Raw genomic sequence first — 16,992 nt, 5'->3', positions numbered from 1 at the left:
ATCTCACCGACTTGTTCCAGCCTCCTTTTTATTTTAACATATTAATTTTAAAACAAATGCACAGAATTAATTCATATCATGAATCCAGTCAAGAATCCTCGGGTTTCATTATCGAGGAAGTATGAAATTTATATTGATCGGAATCTTAAAATGGAAAAAAATTGTTCCATCCGGCCTTATACTCTCCGAACTTCTGTAATGCTAGCAAGTATGCCTTTCAAAACCTTAGATTAGCTGATTACGAAGCCCTCACGTAAGGTAAAGCGTAAGCTTTTTAGCGTTTTTCTCCATCGTTGTCCAGCTGACCCAGGGAAGGTAGAATTTTGTCTATTGTTAGGATTGAAATGTAAATTCAATTTGCCTTGTCTCATTACGTAAACTTTACATAAAAGTTCATTCGCCTTTGGCTCGGGTCGACATTTAATTAATCAGATGATTTGTCTTTTTTCGAAAATATTTACCTCAACTAGATCATTCAACTCTTCAACCATCTTTGTTTAAGTAATTTTTCTCTCTGTCGATATTCATCACCAGTAAAATAAATGTTAATCTCTGTCAATATTCCTTTTCGTACCATTTTTCCGTTATTTGATTTGCGCACATTCTCTCAGGTACAATGCCAACTCTAAATACAGTTCCGATACCTCTCTCTCCCATCTCGCATCCATCCCACTTCTTTTGGACCATGTACCTCTATTTCCCCTTTCCCCTCCCGTCTTACTCGGAATTCTCGGGTTTCCTGACCTTCTATACAATCCCCTCTTCCATTCGTGAGCTTTTACTCGTTGGTGCAGAATGACCTTAAGCCGTCGCAGCGTCTTTAACGTAATGCCTCCTACCTACCGATGTATAAATGCGTGAGGGCGAAAATCTACGTGCCCAGGAACACCGGTTGTCAGTTGAGAAGTCTCCCCTCACACCGCCACCCCACATACCCTTAGCAAAGGAGCGCCCACACACGCGACAGTGGGAAGGGGAACGCTCCCATCATTCCGCATTTCTATGTTTTTCCTTTCCATCTCTTCCCCTCCCGCCGCCTAGCGAACGTCCCGCGTGATCCTCTCCCCCGCCCTCGAAACCACCCCCCCCCCCCCAGCCACTCCCCCTCTCCCCCCCCCACACCCGTTGGCATTTCTCCGCACGTCAATCCCCCTCCTACTTTCAGGGGCTTCTACGCCTCCTCTCCACCGGCCCTTTCTCCTCCCGCCCCTGGCCCCTGTCGCCACATGCACCCTTCCTATCTTCCTACCCGCCTGGAATTCGTAATGAATGGATTTGCAGGGCTTTCGGTATGAGAGGGCGTTAGAGGGAGTTTTCTTTTCCCTTGAGGGAAAGTGCGCCACGGTCGGCGAAGGAGGGCGACCCATTATTTTTTGTCCCTGTAACCAACCACTATGCGGCCCGCAGTCCCTCTCTTTTTTTTATTGTTATTCCGGTAAATCCATCGGGATATAGTGCCGGGATCGTTAAAGGTGTTCTCACGGGCTTTACGCAACTATTTCTTCCTTTTTTTTTGTTCTTCTGCGTGTGTTTTTAGCATTCCTACCCTTGGGAGTGAGCGAGTCAGTGGGTCTTTTCAGTTCTTCGACGTAAGGCGGTTGCTCCTTTCCAAAGTCTTCGGCTCCTTCCTGAATAACCTGTCAAGATCGTGCTGATTGATATCCCGTGAATTTATCGAGGGATTGTTCTCTCGTGTGATCGGATCTGCCCTGTGTGCTAGGGGAGAGGTCCGCGGTGTTGTATGTATCTGTCTCTGTCTCTCTCTCTCCGCCCTTTCTTCGACTCTGTGGGTGTTTGTTTCTTCGATTCTTGGATTACTTCTGAAGTTGGCGAAGGCTTCAGCCGTCTTCGCGGAGATCATTGCCATTCGTCTCGCGCGCGGAGAAAGAAGATGCATTTTAGGTTGATGTGTTGGCCGGCCACCTCCAAAGGACGAGTAAGTCATCCTGCGTTAGAGATTTAACTTATTTATTCATTTAGTTATACTATAGATATTTAATTGATTTATTTAGTTGGAGGTCCCATAGGCAGTGATGACCTAAGGTTTTAAAATGAATTTTTGCTGAAGTATCTCAGCTGAATTCAAACCTCTTAGTAAAATGTGTAATTTGTTTTGATTCGAGTGGCCATTAAATGATTATGGATAGTTGACGGGAACGAAGAACTTGTTCATATGTGTGTGTATATAAGGATTAGTTGAAACTCCGAATGGATCGCTGGCATAACATTTTAGCGACTAAATTGAATTTTTCTCGGGTTTCCCGCCCGATTACATTTTTCATTGTTTCCAGCGCTTCAGGGACCCTGATTGACGAGGTGGGAGTCGGACCTTGAAGTGTTGGAAGCAATGAAAAATTTACCCGGCGGAAATCCGAGTAAACTTGGCGTATTTTCAGGCGTGATGTGGCGGAATTCGAACACAATATTTAGCAAATACGTATTAGCTCTTTTCCACGAGATATTTATTAGATGACCACGCCGGTTTCGATGCACTAAATCATCTTCAGGTACCCGTAGATGATGTAGTACATCGAAACCGGTGGTTGTTATTACGTAAATATCTAGTGTAAAAGTGATACTATTAGCTCATTCTATTGTTCCGAGAAAACTTATTCACCGGGAAAGCACCGGATCCAAATTAGTGACTCTTTTTTTTGTTAATTATTAGACTTAGAAGTCTAATACTTTGCAGCCAAAACATGGAACTATTCTCAGGATAAATCTTGCTTGTTATAGTCAAGTTTTTAGTAAACCAAGTATTGCATAATTCCATGTGTCATGTTATAATGAAATAATTTAGAACTTAGGCCGAAAATAAATGTTTTATTCGGTGAATGGGCATTGTTTTTGTCGATCTTCGTGCTTCAGTTCCTCCATACCCTACCCAAATGTTCTCATTTTATCAACTTGATTTTGGCAAAATCTTTCTTTAGCTTGCGATAGCCCTGCACGGCTGAGCTAGGTTCACTTGCTTTATATCGTATAGTTCGTTCAATCCACCTTGTCTATGTATTGCATTAATACCTCCGTTCCCGTTTATTTAATATTTGTTTAGTGATGGCGCTGTAGATTGCCGAAATGGAAACCGATAAGATAGGCTTCGTTATTAAATATATTTCCTATCGCCATAACGGCGGAGGCCTAAGTTGTATTACGAAATACTGCCTTTGGATACGGACGTGCATGTGCTTTAAACGGAATAGCTCGCCATACGTGATACAAATTGATATTCTTTTCTTAAGTTTCAATCTCGTTATAAGGTTTTCGAATGGCTGCTTGCAACTACTCATGGTATCGTTCATTACGTCAGCATAATAGCAAAATATCTAGTCATGAAATCTGGAACTATGTACATGACAAATATTCCGTGTCAGCAATTGAAAGGAGACTGGTGTCAATTCAATGAAAGGTTATTAAAAAATTGAATAAAATTCATTGACTCAATCATAGTTAAAGTTACTTTTGTCAAATATTTATGCGTTCTTCCGAAGAAGTGCGCAAATTTACTGGCAGTTCTAATTATTCGTTATTTATGTTGAATTTTCGGGAGCAGCACTCTTTTCAAATGCACCGACCCAATGGCCTGGCTTTTGCGGTGTAAATATTAGCTTTTATTTCCTTAGCAATTGACATATCTTGTCGCTCACCTCAATTTAGGATTTTGGTTTCAATGTTGCCCAATGGATAGGCAAAGTTAATTTTGTGGAAATTTCCCAAGACTGCCTTGATGAATAAGATTGCGTTGTATGTGACTCTATTGTGAATTTTAGGCAATTCGTATTCCCTCTACAGACACATTACCCCATCCCAATTGGGGCCGTGCGTGACTCCGACGCTTATTTTTTGTTCTCACAGGCGCGGCTGCTATCTGAACGGCGGCATACCTTTCTTCCGAATTGTCCCACCGTCTCAAATAGTTGATGCTCTCTTCTCGGCCGACTAACACAAAAAGGCGCCATGTAACATATCAGGAGAATCGCAATGACCTTGAAGTTCTAAGTGCTCAGTGCTTAGTCAGCGCGTACGGTTATCCTTCTTTACTATTGGGAAATTTGCTAAAGCAGCGCTATTGATCGCGTAAGACGTTCTTGTTTGTTCCTTGCTCTTGTTGCGGTTTCTCGCCCGTGTCGAAGCCTTTCCCGGTGGATTTCTTGATTTGGCGAATAGGATCACGGTCAACAGAGCTCGTAATGAGTTGAATTCTTAAAGAGATGGGTAATTCGTTTGAATGAGTTTGACATTTTCTTATTGAAACGTGAATAACATATTATTTTTCCGGATATTTTTCGACCAATAGAACATTAAGTGTTTTACTTTCGTTCTATTTTATGTATAAGATGTCGCCGAAGGAGTAAAAACCTGCGAAAACTCAATTGTTCGTTTTTAAAAAATACCGCAGTATCCCTCGTCATATCAAATGGTCATAGCAATCAGGTGGATCATTTCCAGCAGAGATGCTAGCGAATGCATGGGAGTTGTTCGTCTGCAGCAAAATTGCCTCGATAATCGATTGCTGGCAATGGAATAAAACGAAGAAGTCGTTAACGCGGTGAATATCTCTTGGTGACCCGTAACCATGGAACGGGATAAAGTTAAAAAAAGGGCAAATCGGAGCTTTTGAAGGACTGCTATGTTTTATTTTATGGTTGCTGTTCCACAAATGGATGTGTGAATTTTACACGTCTTGGAGCTTAATTTAAGGTGATATCTACCCTTACCTATAAAACCAACCTTCGGATTGAATACTATTTGGGCGGTCAATTTTTTACGTAAATACTTATAATTAATATATATTTAGTCGGTATTCCCCAGTATTAATTTGAAGGCTAATTATTGGTCGTATGCGTGTTCACAGCCGCTTTGCGCTCTTGTGATATTTGGAAGTGTTATTTCATTGTTGATTGAACGTGCACGTGATGGAAGGGCTGGCGTGATTTGATGACACCTTGGGCTGTGCTGGTGGGAGCAGTGATAATTGATTCTTGTAAGTTCACCAATTTCAGCTAATTTGAAGGGTAGGAACCAGACGAAAGGTTTGCATGTAAATGTAGATGTAGTCCACGTGAAGTACGTATATGGTTCCACAGTGAGGTAGCTCGGTGGGTTTCTGGCCTTACTGGGTGTCTCGTTGAAAACTCCATTGAGGAAGACAACGGGAAAGCAGCTCAATTATCAACCCTAAGATTCTATGATGGACATATAAATATAGATGAATCCTGGTGGACATGGACATAAAAGAAAATAATGATGATAACTGTATTGAAATATGAAATACGAAACGAAAAATAATCCTTCTCGTGATTGCTGTCCTTCACTCCCTCTTGAATCATGTCTAACGGTATGAAACTCGGCACTTTTTGTTCTTATTTAAGAACCAAGAGATTTTTTTGACCCTGTTATGATTCAAATTTCCACGGCGAGATGTTCACGTAGATATTCGCATTCCGAGGTGTCGTATTTGTGCCATGGCAACTGTTTCGCCGCCTCTCCGGTTGGCAATTTACGGTTGGAGTGATTTTCTCTGTAGCATTGGCTGTAGTCGTCCACCACGATGTTAATATTCCTAGCAGTAGGAAAAATTTAATTAATTTTTGGAACAGTTTTCGTCAATGCTCTTGCGATAGATTTTATGCTAATTTATATTGTTCCTCATATATCTGGGAAATTGGAAAGTGCGAAAGTGTTCGCAGGAGGCCTGTGGATTAATTCTTTGCCACAATAACAGAATATGATTTTGATGCTTATAATCCTCGTTTTTTTTAAGTAAACATTTTAGTGGAAGAAACGTTATATGTGTATCGCTTCGCCGAAAATGGAGGATATTGGGGCGAGTAGGGGTTGATGGGGGTAAATGTAATCAAAAGTACACGGAAGCATACTCCATTAATATTAGTTTTTGTGCGGATAAAATAACTTCTTCCGTTCCTGTGAGGTTGCCAACGAAGAGCCAACCCCTTAAAACCCTCCCTCAATCCCATCATAATGTTTTTGAGCTGGTATTATTGGACAATCTCGAATTACGGGGATCCATCGGAACACGAAGGAAGTTAGGCCGGCTGACATATGTCCATTTGCGGGAAATTATCATGAGTTTACCTTTTGCGTAGAGAGAATCATCATGACCGAAACATGAATCTAAAACGAATCCATGGAATGTTATTTATGTGAGCTTCACTGACAAGTGGATAAAAAAGGATAAAATAAATACTGTCAGGAAGTACCCTTACTGGTCCACTTTGTTAAAAATTTTAACCAACATATTTCAAAGTTTTACTGCCATTTATTAAATTCATAATAAGTAGTGTATATATTTGTCGATATCCAGCATTTTATCCAATTTTTATAATGTACCCATCTTTTAACATTTTTATGGCCTGATTTGAATATACGTGTCCTGTTATTGATTATTGCTGCATGTAAGTACTTAATTTTTTGTGATTAAATTTGTCGAGTGCATGACCAAACCAATATTTGTGTAGAGGTGGCATTATTTGGTTTTGCATGTGGTTTTACGGGTGATGACTTGGCACCCCCCACCACACGCCCCTGTGGAGGCTTCCGGGGTATTCTACAACTAGTACATCCACTTTATTGGCGGAGTGCAATGCCCAGTTAACTTTAGAGAAGTAGGCTGCGGAATGGAAAGAGTAGACAGTATATTCGTACTTCCCGCGCACAATTTATTGTCTCAACAGAACAAAATATAATTACTCCAGCTATCGAAACACATCTTCCGCAATTACCTCAACGAGCAATTCACATTTTCCCTCATTGATACAAGACTGGTGTCTTAATGTTTTCTATAATACTCCCCTGTGACTTGAAGTGAATGGCGTAGACTTACTCTTAGATTCATGGGATTTTGTATGTATCTACATCTACTTAATACCCCGCAAGCCGCCGCAAAAGCGTGTGGCGGGGGGTGCTAGGACACCACCGGTAATTAAGGAAGAAAAAACCGCATGCAAAATCCTCAAAAAAACATGGCAAACATTCATGCAGGAACACTTACACCCCACACACATGCAAACACTCAAACTACCAACTAATATACACATGCACCTACAAATATGACAACATGTCATTTAACAAGCGGTTATTTTGAATAATGTAATTACTCTTGTTTGTCAGTGTTTCAAAGATTAGGCTTGCAGCATTCGATTAGCCACTAACAATGCACGTACCTGTATGTTAATGCGTAACAAGCCAATCAAACATCTTTTTCGTTTTTTTCTCTATGCAAAGATTACGAATAATAGAGTTAGTTTATGAATTTTCGATTCGTTGATTTTCATGTGCATTGTTTTGTGTGGTGAAGTTACATTCATTCTTCATCTCATCAACATTCATATTTCATCGTTTAAAACGTCGCCGTGTCGTATTACCCGGCGGTGTGTTTGGTCACGGGCCAGTAAGGGCAGTATGTGGCTTTAACATGCAATTCAGAAAAAAATTAGGTTCTGTTATTTTAAGATATAATGAAATGGATTTGTCCATTGCTTTCTGCTATTGTGATTGTGAATTGTAAATGGATGCTGATTTTTTACGTGGCTTTGTGCTCCAGTGCCCATTTTTATCGCATTGGTTAAAAATAATTGCCTAAATGAATTTTCTGCCGTTCAATCTTTTCTCGCTTAACAATACGAGAACGTATTTTTGACCTCTCTGCAGTATTTTTGGTGCGATAAATATAGTTTATATGAAATTTCTATAATATTAAATAGAATTTTAGTGCTAAATAGCAGTGGAACTTAATAAAATATTCAATTCAGTGGTCTACAGAAGGTGTTTGAAGGTTCACTGAATAAATAAACTCAAAAATTTTTTCACACAAAAAAAATTCATTAATTCATTCGTTTCATGCGTTATTCCCGAATTTAATTGTTGATAGAAAGAGAGATAATCCGTTTTAAAGTTTACAAGTCACCATAGAAATGTCGATGGTCGACGTTGAGTAGAATAGTTTTGAATATTATTGCGTATGTTTTGCTTTCAGTCCGTTGACGCCAAATTTTATCTTTCATTGCCATTGGAAGCTTGTTTTTACCGTGGAAAGAAAACTAAAACATGTCCCAATCCGATATCTAACTCGTGACCTTTGGTATTAACGTTCTGGGACAGGAGTAGCTTTCGCATCCCGGAAATTCGATTTATGGAGTGCCACAAAGAAATGAGTAATCTGTTTTTAACGACTGCAACCAATCCATGGGACAAAAATACCCAAGATTCCAGGACTCACGCAAGGCACGAGGTAGCGAAGATTATAATCACGGGTGGAGGATTAGTATCTAGCTTGTTAGTGAAGCAGGGGCATCAAGGAAAGAGCTCGCCATACGGCCCTCGGCGCTGCTGACGAAAGGGAAAGCATGTTCAGGAGAGAGACCAGGGAATTCGATGACGTGGGCCACTCTCATAATATAGAATTTTAATAAATCTAAATATTGAAGAATGGTAGAAAGATAGTTGAGTGTTTCCATGTGTGTGGGGTGTGAGTGTTCTTGCATGAATGTATACCATGTTTTGTTTGTGTATGGTATATATTTATGGCTTTTGCATACGGTTTTTTTTCTTTCTTAATTACGGATGGTGTCCCAACACCCCCCGCCACACGCCTTTGCGGCGGCTTGCGAGGTATTGAGTAGATGCAGGTGAAACTTATCCGTTCAGTGATACTTTCATAGTCAAGTTCGTGTAGGTAAAGATTTTAAAGTTGTTCCACGACAGTTTGAATAAATAATTCCAATCTGCTCACATTTCCGCGCTACCCAGTAAGCCAGATCCGTAGAAATATGAAATACCTATATCTAAATAATACCCTACAAACCACCGGGAAGGTGTTTGGCAGGGGGTGTATCCACACCCGGTATGCACAGCACACGAATAGACAAAATCACGCTCCATGCACGAGCTTCACTACGGAAAGAAATTTCGACATGCAATGAACTAGGAAACACTTACCTGACTTAAGAAAGATGCTCATTGTACCACCACAATTTCTAGAAAAATCATACAGCATTAGTGATATGTTTATTGTTAAATTTATCCTTGACTACTTTAAATATATGTACATACACATGGGCATACATCGAATGACAGACAGATGCAAACATGCATATTCGTGCCCTAAAATACATATATACCTACAAAATTTAATATATGTTATGCTGATTCTATTTAATCCCTATTTGATGTGAGTAGCACTTGTTCTGTCTATAATTTTTTTCGGGAAAAACGACATCTCAAACCTATCCGTTCTAGCCTCGATCTCTGTAATCTTGAATTAATGGTCATGTCTTCCAAAGTAATTTGGGATTTTTTAAATGTGATGAACGTCTTCGGAAAGCTGATCGGTCTCAAATTCACCTGATTTGATTCCGTCTAAAAATTAAATCTTCGATTTTCGAGGGAATTCCACCCCAAATCTTTCAGCGCATTTATCACACTGCTGTATATATCATACACTCCTTTGACTAATGCATTCAATGTATTGTATACTTGTAATGCAATTAATATGTGTACATGGTTAAAGGTTAAGGGACACTATTTCTATTCCTTGATCCTTCTGTGCTTTCCCAGGATAATGCGATAATACCCAGAAATATTTGCATTTTGGATTTGGGTGGGGGTTCTCCTGGATTTGCGCCCAGCTCGGGGGTTAGTAGCGGAACGCTAAGCTGTCCCAATATTTGTGGTCGGCCATACGTATGAGTCTGAATTTATTGTCAATTAAAATCAATATACCGTTCATCGAAGTAATAGACCAATGAAATGCGTGAATAATCTTCCATCTAACAGGATTTCTGTCCGTACTTCTCTTCTTCATGAAGTAAGATCTGGTGCTTTCCCAGCGTATTGAGTGCAGAAATTCCTCTCGGGTCTCCCACCGGGTGAGAGTCTCCTTTCTGGCCGACGTTTCGATGCCGGGCACCGTCACTCCTTCTCCCCTCTATCACAGTATTCAACATTGCATCGCCTATCAAAATTCTCTGCGTCCACCTTTCCTGCCTCCTTGGGATCTCTTCAACAATTCTCTCTCCTCGCCCACCATACCTAATACTTCTTCGTTCGATTCCCTTTCCATGCATTTTACTTTTTCCCTCTCTTCTTCACACCCCATCTCAAAAGCCTCCAACTACGCCTATGATCTTGCTTCATTGTCCAGGTTTCCGCGTCGTACAAAACCTCGCTCCTTGATGTAAGTTTTCACCAATCTTCTCTCGTTACTCAGCGTTTCTTTCGTCAAATTTCTTCCTTAGTAAAGGTTCTTTGCCTGATACAATTCTTATTCTAGAAGTTATTTAAGTTCAAAATATTGAATCAATTTTGTCAAACGACAGCATTTAAGTTTCAAATAAAAATCAGTACAAGGGAGACGGACTGATAGCAATGGTTAAAAAAACAATTAGAATTAGTCGGTATGATAACGTCAGAGTTGGGCTACATGGCATGATAGTTACAAAACCATCTAAACCGCTTCCCCCCCTTAGGCTTTTACCCGTCTATCCGTCCTTAGGGCCCGTTCCTGATACCGAATTCAAGATTACGGTGTATTAGCTGCTAACCAGAAGATTCACTGCAGTGGGCGAGGATTGTATGCTATGGTGACGAATGGACGGCAGGAGCTTCTAAGCCGTGCTATGATCGCTCAACGGGTGGCCAGTCTCGAGTCACGAAAGCTATATTTCCGGGACTTTTACTGATAGGGCGCAGGGCAAATGATTTACCGCCTGGCGCGTACCTGTTTAGTAAGGTTACGGTGTTTTTATGCAAGAGCTCAGCTGCTTTGAACAAAAAAAACTCCTTAATAGGAAACACGATTCCTCGAGATATATTCAAAACAAAGTGAAACTCACCTCCACCACTGTAATAAATATGTATTGTTTACGAAGATTGTCCGTGAAACTCATCTCGTACTGAACCCCGCGTGATATTCACGCCCGGGTGGCCTTTACTACATGCGAATTTCCTACGAGGTTTTGGTATCCGAAGAAGCACACCACTTGGATTCCAACTGGCTACCATCCATTAGTGTTCTCTTGGGATGACCCCGAACCCCTAGAGTTCAAAGCTGCATGCTCTTGTTTATAAGTTACTTGCGGCAGGGAATATGATTGATGGTAGGCGTACCGACTTTGCGGAGTTGTCATTATTGCGAGATTATTTATGACTTGTATTCAATTATTACCTTCTACTCTTAATTTATAAAGAATAAAACTAAATTAGTACCTATGTGCTTACACTTCAAGCCGTTCCCATTCAGGGTAGTTTAAGCCAAAAAATCAATTTTCGTTATTTCAGGAGATTTTCACAAACTACGCCCTTTTACTAATTTCCTCAGCCCTTGCCCTTCGCTCAGGTCACGTTAGTTGCATTGCAAACATGCTCTTCTGTCCTGAGGCTTCTAATATTGTCTTGTCCCCAGAGTCTCTTTGATTTATTCCTTGGCTTTTTCGGTCTGTACTAAATTTTCTTGCAAATAATTTACTCTGGTTTGGCTGTTAGTTGAATCTCTCCATCAATTCATCCATTCTCTCCACATGACCAAAGAGTAAGATTCCACATTTTTGTGGCTTGCTTTCATATCGTTTTGGTTTTCTAGCTTGGTGGTATATTTTCTTGTTTTTCTAAAATCAGCACAGATGACAATATAACTCGTACTTGCTCAAATTTTCTTGATTCTCCACATTTTGTTCATTTATTTAGTTTTATGAATATTTTCAAAATGTGAGTAGCTTCATATGAGAATGGAATCGTATCCGGTGGTTAATACACGCAGTACAGGTTTTGAGAGTATCAGTTATGGAGAAGGGGTAATAAAAATAAACCGAAATACGTTTTCACAAATAGATCCACTCATTTAACGAAGGCATTAGTTTCGAACATCCGATGTGTTTCGATCTAGAGCTCGATTATAGTCAGTATGCGAGTATTCATTCAAATGCATTGCACATCCCGTTACTTCTTGCTCCGATAATGACCAATCATTCATACCTTTTCGATGTGTTTTTGGCACTCTTGATGGGAAATATCTTCAAAATTTCAATTTTTATCTGTAGATTTGGGCATGTTATAGCAAGTGCATACTTTAGGAAGATCTCATTCACTGCTCAATGATTTGAAGGTCGTTAAGGTTGCGTTGAGTGCTTAACCTACCGTCGGTTGAAGTAGCAATGGGCATCTGCACATGCCCAATACATTATTGTCTGGAAAATAGGTCGAGTCTCTCGAGTTTCGGATGTAATGCTGTGCTGTGTACTACGCAGTTACACAATGCTGTGTAGTATATTCAAGCAAGAGAGTACGTGATTAATTTGCATTTATTTTATTTTATTACGTGTGATCGGCGGGCCGCTGGCTCAGAGATAATTCTCTCGTAAGCCCCTGACTGGTGCGAGTGTTTGACAAGGGCGAGGGTCAATGCTATCTAGTACACCTTAGCCAGAGCGTTTGTTTTTGTTATCATATTTTGGTTTTAACCGTTTTCTGTTTGGAACCCCCCTTATTCATTTCATTTTATTTTATTTGAGTTATTTATTTAATGATTTACTTTATATATCCTCTCTAGTTTCCTTCGCCCATCCTTTGCCCATTTACGAGAGTACGACTGGGGTTGACTCTTCCCTTAATACGGCCGTAGTTACCGTTCGCTCCATGCATACTTCGGATTTTATATCGCCGAAATGTGTCCACCGAATTTAATGCTGTTATATGCACTCCGCTGGATGTTGATTTCTACGTTTAATTTTGCGAACCTTTTTTCTCCTGCCAGAATATGCTTGGTTTGAAAAAAATGCCGATTTTCGACGCCTATAATCTCATTTTTACGTCCTTGTTATTCTGTTACGTGTCATCGTATTAACTTGCAGTTATTAAGTCGGGAAACAGGATTTTTTAAACAATGTCTTTAAAATTCTTTTTGTTTCTGAAAATGTTAACGCAAGTTGTTAAAATTGTATTGCCCTGCCGACGTCGAAAAGAATATTTTGATTGCCACTTTAACTGGACAGTTTTGGCCTCAAGGCTGTCAGTATTAAGAATATGCAATAGAAAAAAAGAGGTTAATTATATGAGAAGGTGTTTAGAAGAATGTAGACGCTGGAAAATCTTTGATTTGGAAATGTTTTTTAGTTGATTGCGATTGATCATAGTTCAACGCTCGAGTTTGCTCTATATTCGTGGTACGATAGTTTCATCGGTAACGATGGGCACTCGTCTTTGTCACCCTCTGCCGAATACCTTGTTACTCTTGATGTCTTTTCTCCTTACCCATGATTTCCAGAACAATCCTTTGGAACACTTGTTCGAACTGATGAGCGTGGAAAGGCACGCCTCAGGTGAAAGTTGGGCGATTGTTTTAGTAAAAAAACTTTCAAGCCAGCGATGAATTCGGCAGGTTCATTATCTAATTATTTTAAGGCATATTTATAAAAATGTCCCTCTGGAGTTTCACAATTAATTACTTTAGAATCGGCGTATTTCTGGGAATACAAAACGTCATGTAGAAATCTTAAGGGCGAAGTATTAAACATTTTTGCAAGAGTTGTAGTTGGTATTTGGACACGCGGCCAATCGTTCATAATCGATGGATATTAGAAATCTGACGCCTTGTGCTGCCAATGATATTGTACACGTGTGGACGGTCGACATGGAAAATATCCATTATTTGCAACGGATTTCACGAGCTATCCGAGTTTTAATTGATGATTTTTGTGATAGTAGTTTCGACATTGGTACTCGTAGATTGGTATTGGGCGGTCATTTTACATTTTCATTGTATATTCTACACCCTGAATACACGCATACATATCTAGTACATGATGCTCTGCAAACCCCCGATAATGTGTGGCATTCTACGCTTGGCACACGCCACAGATATTATATATTATTAAAATGCAATGGAAAAACGGATAAAATGTTAATTCAAACTATAGATATAATCTTATTGATAGCTTTTACCTACACATCAGAGTTGTAAGTTCTACTCATGGGAGATGAACAACTAGTTAAGGTTATGAACAACTAGTTAATTATAATGGAAATTAGTGTATTGTTTACATACTAGGTTATCAAGTTTTAATGTATATTTCCTCAGTGGCAATTGTTCGGGTCTGTTATAGTTCGTGGGAAAATGGCATTTAAAAAGTCGGTTTTAAAGTTTATCTTTGTAGTCTTATGTTGATGATAACTTCTACTGTAGGCGGCTAGGTTAAAAATACCGCTTTAGCACCCTCACTAAAGAGCATTTCTTCCAATTTATCTAAAAGAGTTACTCTTCGGCATTGCCTTAGTTCTGTGAATGATGTCCAGCTTAGTTCATATAATAATGCAGTCATGCTAAATGGTTTATCATGATATCATTTAAAATTGTAGACCGCCTTGTTTTGTAAAGCAGTGCTTGACGGCTTGGTCGCCATTTTACACTCAACATTACCGCATTAACTTCCTCATGCTTGAAGCTTTCCTTCAGGTAGTTCTGAAAGAACTCCTTCCTCCCATTTCCGCTTAGTAGTAACAGCCATCTTTATATTCAACCTGCCACTGGCCCTAAATATCACCTTCGCTCCTTCTCTTCGGCCTTCCGCTAATTTCCCCAATCTACTTCATCTCTTCATCTACATCATGCCCCGCAAGCCGCCGCAAGGGCGTGTGGCCATCGGGGGGTGTTAGGTCACCACCCGTAAAAGAGTAAAAAACCAAATGCAATATCAACACTTACTTGCAAAACTATACCCACGGCGGCGTATACACTCATGCCAATATCCCTTCATCCCACAATCTCTTCTCCAGCTATATTTAAAAGTTTTTCCTCTGTTCTATTTATTTTATTTATTTATATATAACCTGCAAGCCACCGTCAGGGTGAGTGGCAGGGGGTGAATACACACGAGTATAATTTTACCCAAACATGACCCACTGCGGTCGAACAATGTTATCATGATCCCCTATCGTTCGAGGAAAATCCCATATCGTTCTACTTTCTGCTTAGCTCGTTTCATCTATCCTTCTACATTCCGCATCTCTGAAGTCTTTAATTTAGGTCCCTCTCTCCCGAGACATGTTTCGTAACTACCCCACTCGGTAACACATAGGTTATTAATTTTCCTTTACATCTTTATATGATTTCCTTGTTATCATCTCTTTCTTACAAAGGCTTCTTCTTTTAAAAACGCAATGGTTTTAATGCCTCTGCCGCTTTACCAGTTATCATCCAAAATGCAGCCTTAACAGGTAAAAATGTCAACATGCTCTATTTTTTGCCCATCTGCTTTAACTTACTTAGCTATTCTCATCCTTGAGAACATATCTTTCTTTTTACTTTGGGTTTTCTTCATCCTTTTATACTCATTCAGTAATTTGGGTCAACGATAATGCCGTTCGCTCATTATGTCAAGGCTTGTCATTCGCAATCCCAAGGAACTTAATCATCATGCTTCTCAACTATTTCCATTCCTATTCCCAGCCGTTCTCACAATATCACTGGTGTGCGAGTTAAATGCCATCCTAGAATAATGACACCAGCACTCGATTGCTATCTTTACTTGTGGTGACTGATTCTCCTTGGTGTTTCGAATGAGACTCCCCAGTCAATTAATTTGCAAGGCTTAACTTTCCCCACTACAATGTACTGAACAATTTGGAATAAACGAGTAAAGCAAAGATATCCTGGTTACCTTCTATAATTCTCCAATTAATGTACTCATTTGTTTTGGTATCAATCCTTCCCTCCTTGGTAACTTTTCCCAAGGACATCTACGAGTACATAGTACCCTGAAAGCCATCGCTAGGGTGTGTGGCAGGAGTAATTCCAGACCAGGCATGCACCATAAACATTTCGTTGCTTAAATATTAATCACCTTTAAGTATTTTTAATAATGCAAGAATTGTAAATAATATTTGCAATAGCTACGTGTGCTGCGGTATCTGAGTGTATAATAATTCTCTACATATGCGAGAGAACCTAATAGTATGAAGAGCAATCAAATAAGGGTTTAATAAAATAATGACAAGGCACTAGGCATAATGTTTTGACGAGATTCGTCGTTTATAGTTACGCCCTTATCTCTAATTGGTGAAGTGACATCGCAAATCATCCTGGTGTGAATTCACCCCCTTCCGTACACTCTAGCGGTGGCTTGCAGGAAACATAAATAAATAAATCTATCGATTCCACTATCGACCTCTCATCATTTTCATAATAACTGATAACTCAGTGCGACGGGGCTGGTGATGCATTTTAAAATCCATCGCGAAAAGAGACTTGTTTTCGATTTATGGATGAAATATGTGCAGTCCTTCCTTCTGCTATGCTATCTCTTGTTAATGTTCGTGCAGCCTTTGTTAATACCTTTGTCGCGTGCGGATGAATATTATCGTTTTGTATTCCTCGCATTTTTCTGCTCTTTCATTATTTGGATAAAAATTGATTTGAAGAAGACTTCGGGTCAAGAGCATTTCTCATAAATGCTACGATTAGTCCGAATGACTCTTTTTCCCAATTAAAATCAAGCACATCATCCAAAAACTCTCTTCATCTCGGCGTACGTTTTTTCCTCAAGCCAAGCCATTTGAGTCGCTCTGTGGCGCCGCTATTCCAACTGCCATTTTTGATCTCATATCATTTTTCTTTTTATCTCATTTCTTGGGTTCCAACACCCAAGCTATCCTCATTAGTGCCTTACTCTTTTCCTCGATCTTATCGCACTGGCTTGCATCTTTGTCATCTAGTTTTTTTCCACAATTTCTGACTCTTCCCTGATTATCTTATCGTTCAATTATCACATATCCTCTCTTTCCCTTATAATTGGTATATTTTTTCCTTTCTGATACATTTCACCTTTTTACTCGCCCGTTTTCTCCCTTCTCGGAAATTTCTCCGTGATGTCATTGCATTGCCCGTTTCACTGTTTCTCTGACCATAATTTTCTCTCGACTTAGGTTGTCTTTTCATTCCTAGTTTACTTCGTGGGATGGATTCTCTTTTATCCTGGTCAA

The 16,992-nt window shown here is 39.7% G+C and overlaps 1 protein-coding gene across 3 annotated transcripts in view; it reads left to right on the top strand.

Moving 5' to 3' along the window:
• The window catches only part of LOC139698826 (uncharacterized), a 260,429-nt gene that overhangs the window by 26,645 nt on the left and 216,792 nt on the right, over window positions 1-16,992 (top strand). Inside the window, exon 1 of one of the 3 annotated variants that reach the window (XM_071597760.1) lies at window positions 1,339-1,936. The exons of the other annotated variants lie outside the window; for them this stretch is intronic. Coding sequence (XP_071453861.1) covers window positions 1,742-1,936 — 195 coding nt within the window. The 5' untranslated portion in view covers window positions 1,339-1,741. Of the gene's footprint in view, window positions 1-1,338; window positions 1,937-16,992 lie in introns of those variants that run through there. 3 annotated transcript variants of the gene reach the window in all.

This window comes from Hetaerina americana, unplaced genomic scaffold, assembly GCF_022747635.1.
Source record: "Hetaerina americana unplaced genomic scaffold, ioHetAmer1.1.p SCAF_9, whole genome shotgun sequence".
NCBI classification, from domain to species: Eukaryota; Metazoa; Arthropoda; class Insecta; order Odonata; family Calopterygidae; genus Hetaerina; species Hetaerina americana.
Note: the sequence above shows the minus strand (reverse complement) of the source record. Positions and strands in the feature narration are given on the sequence as shown.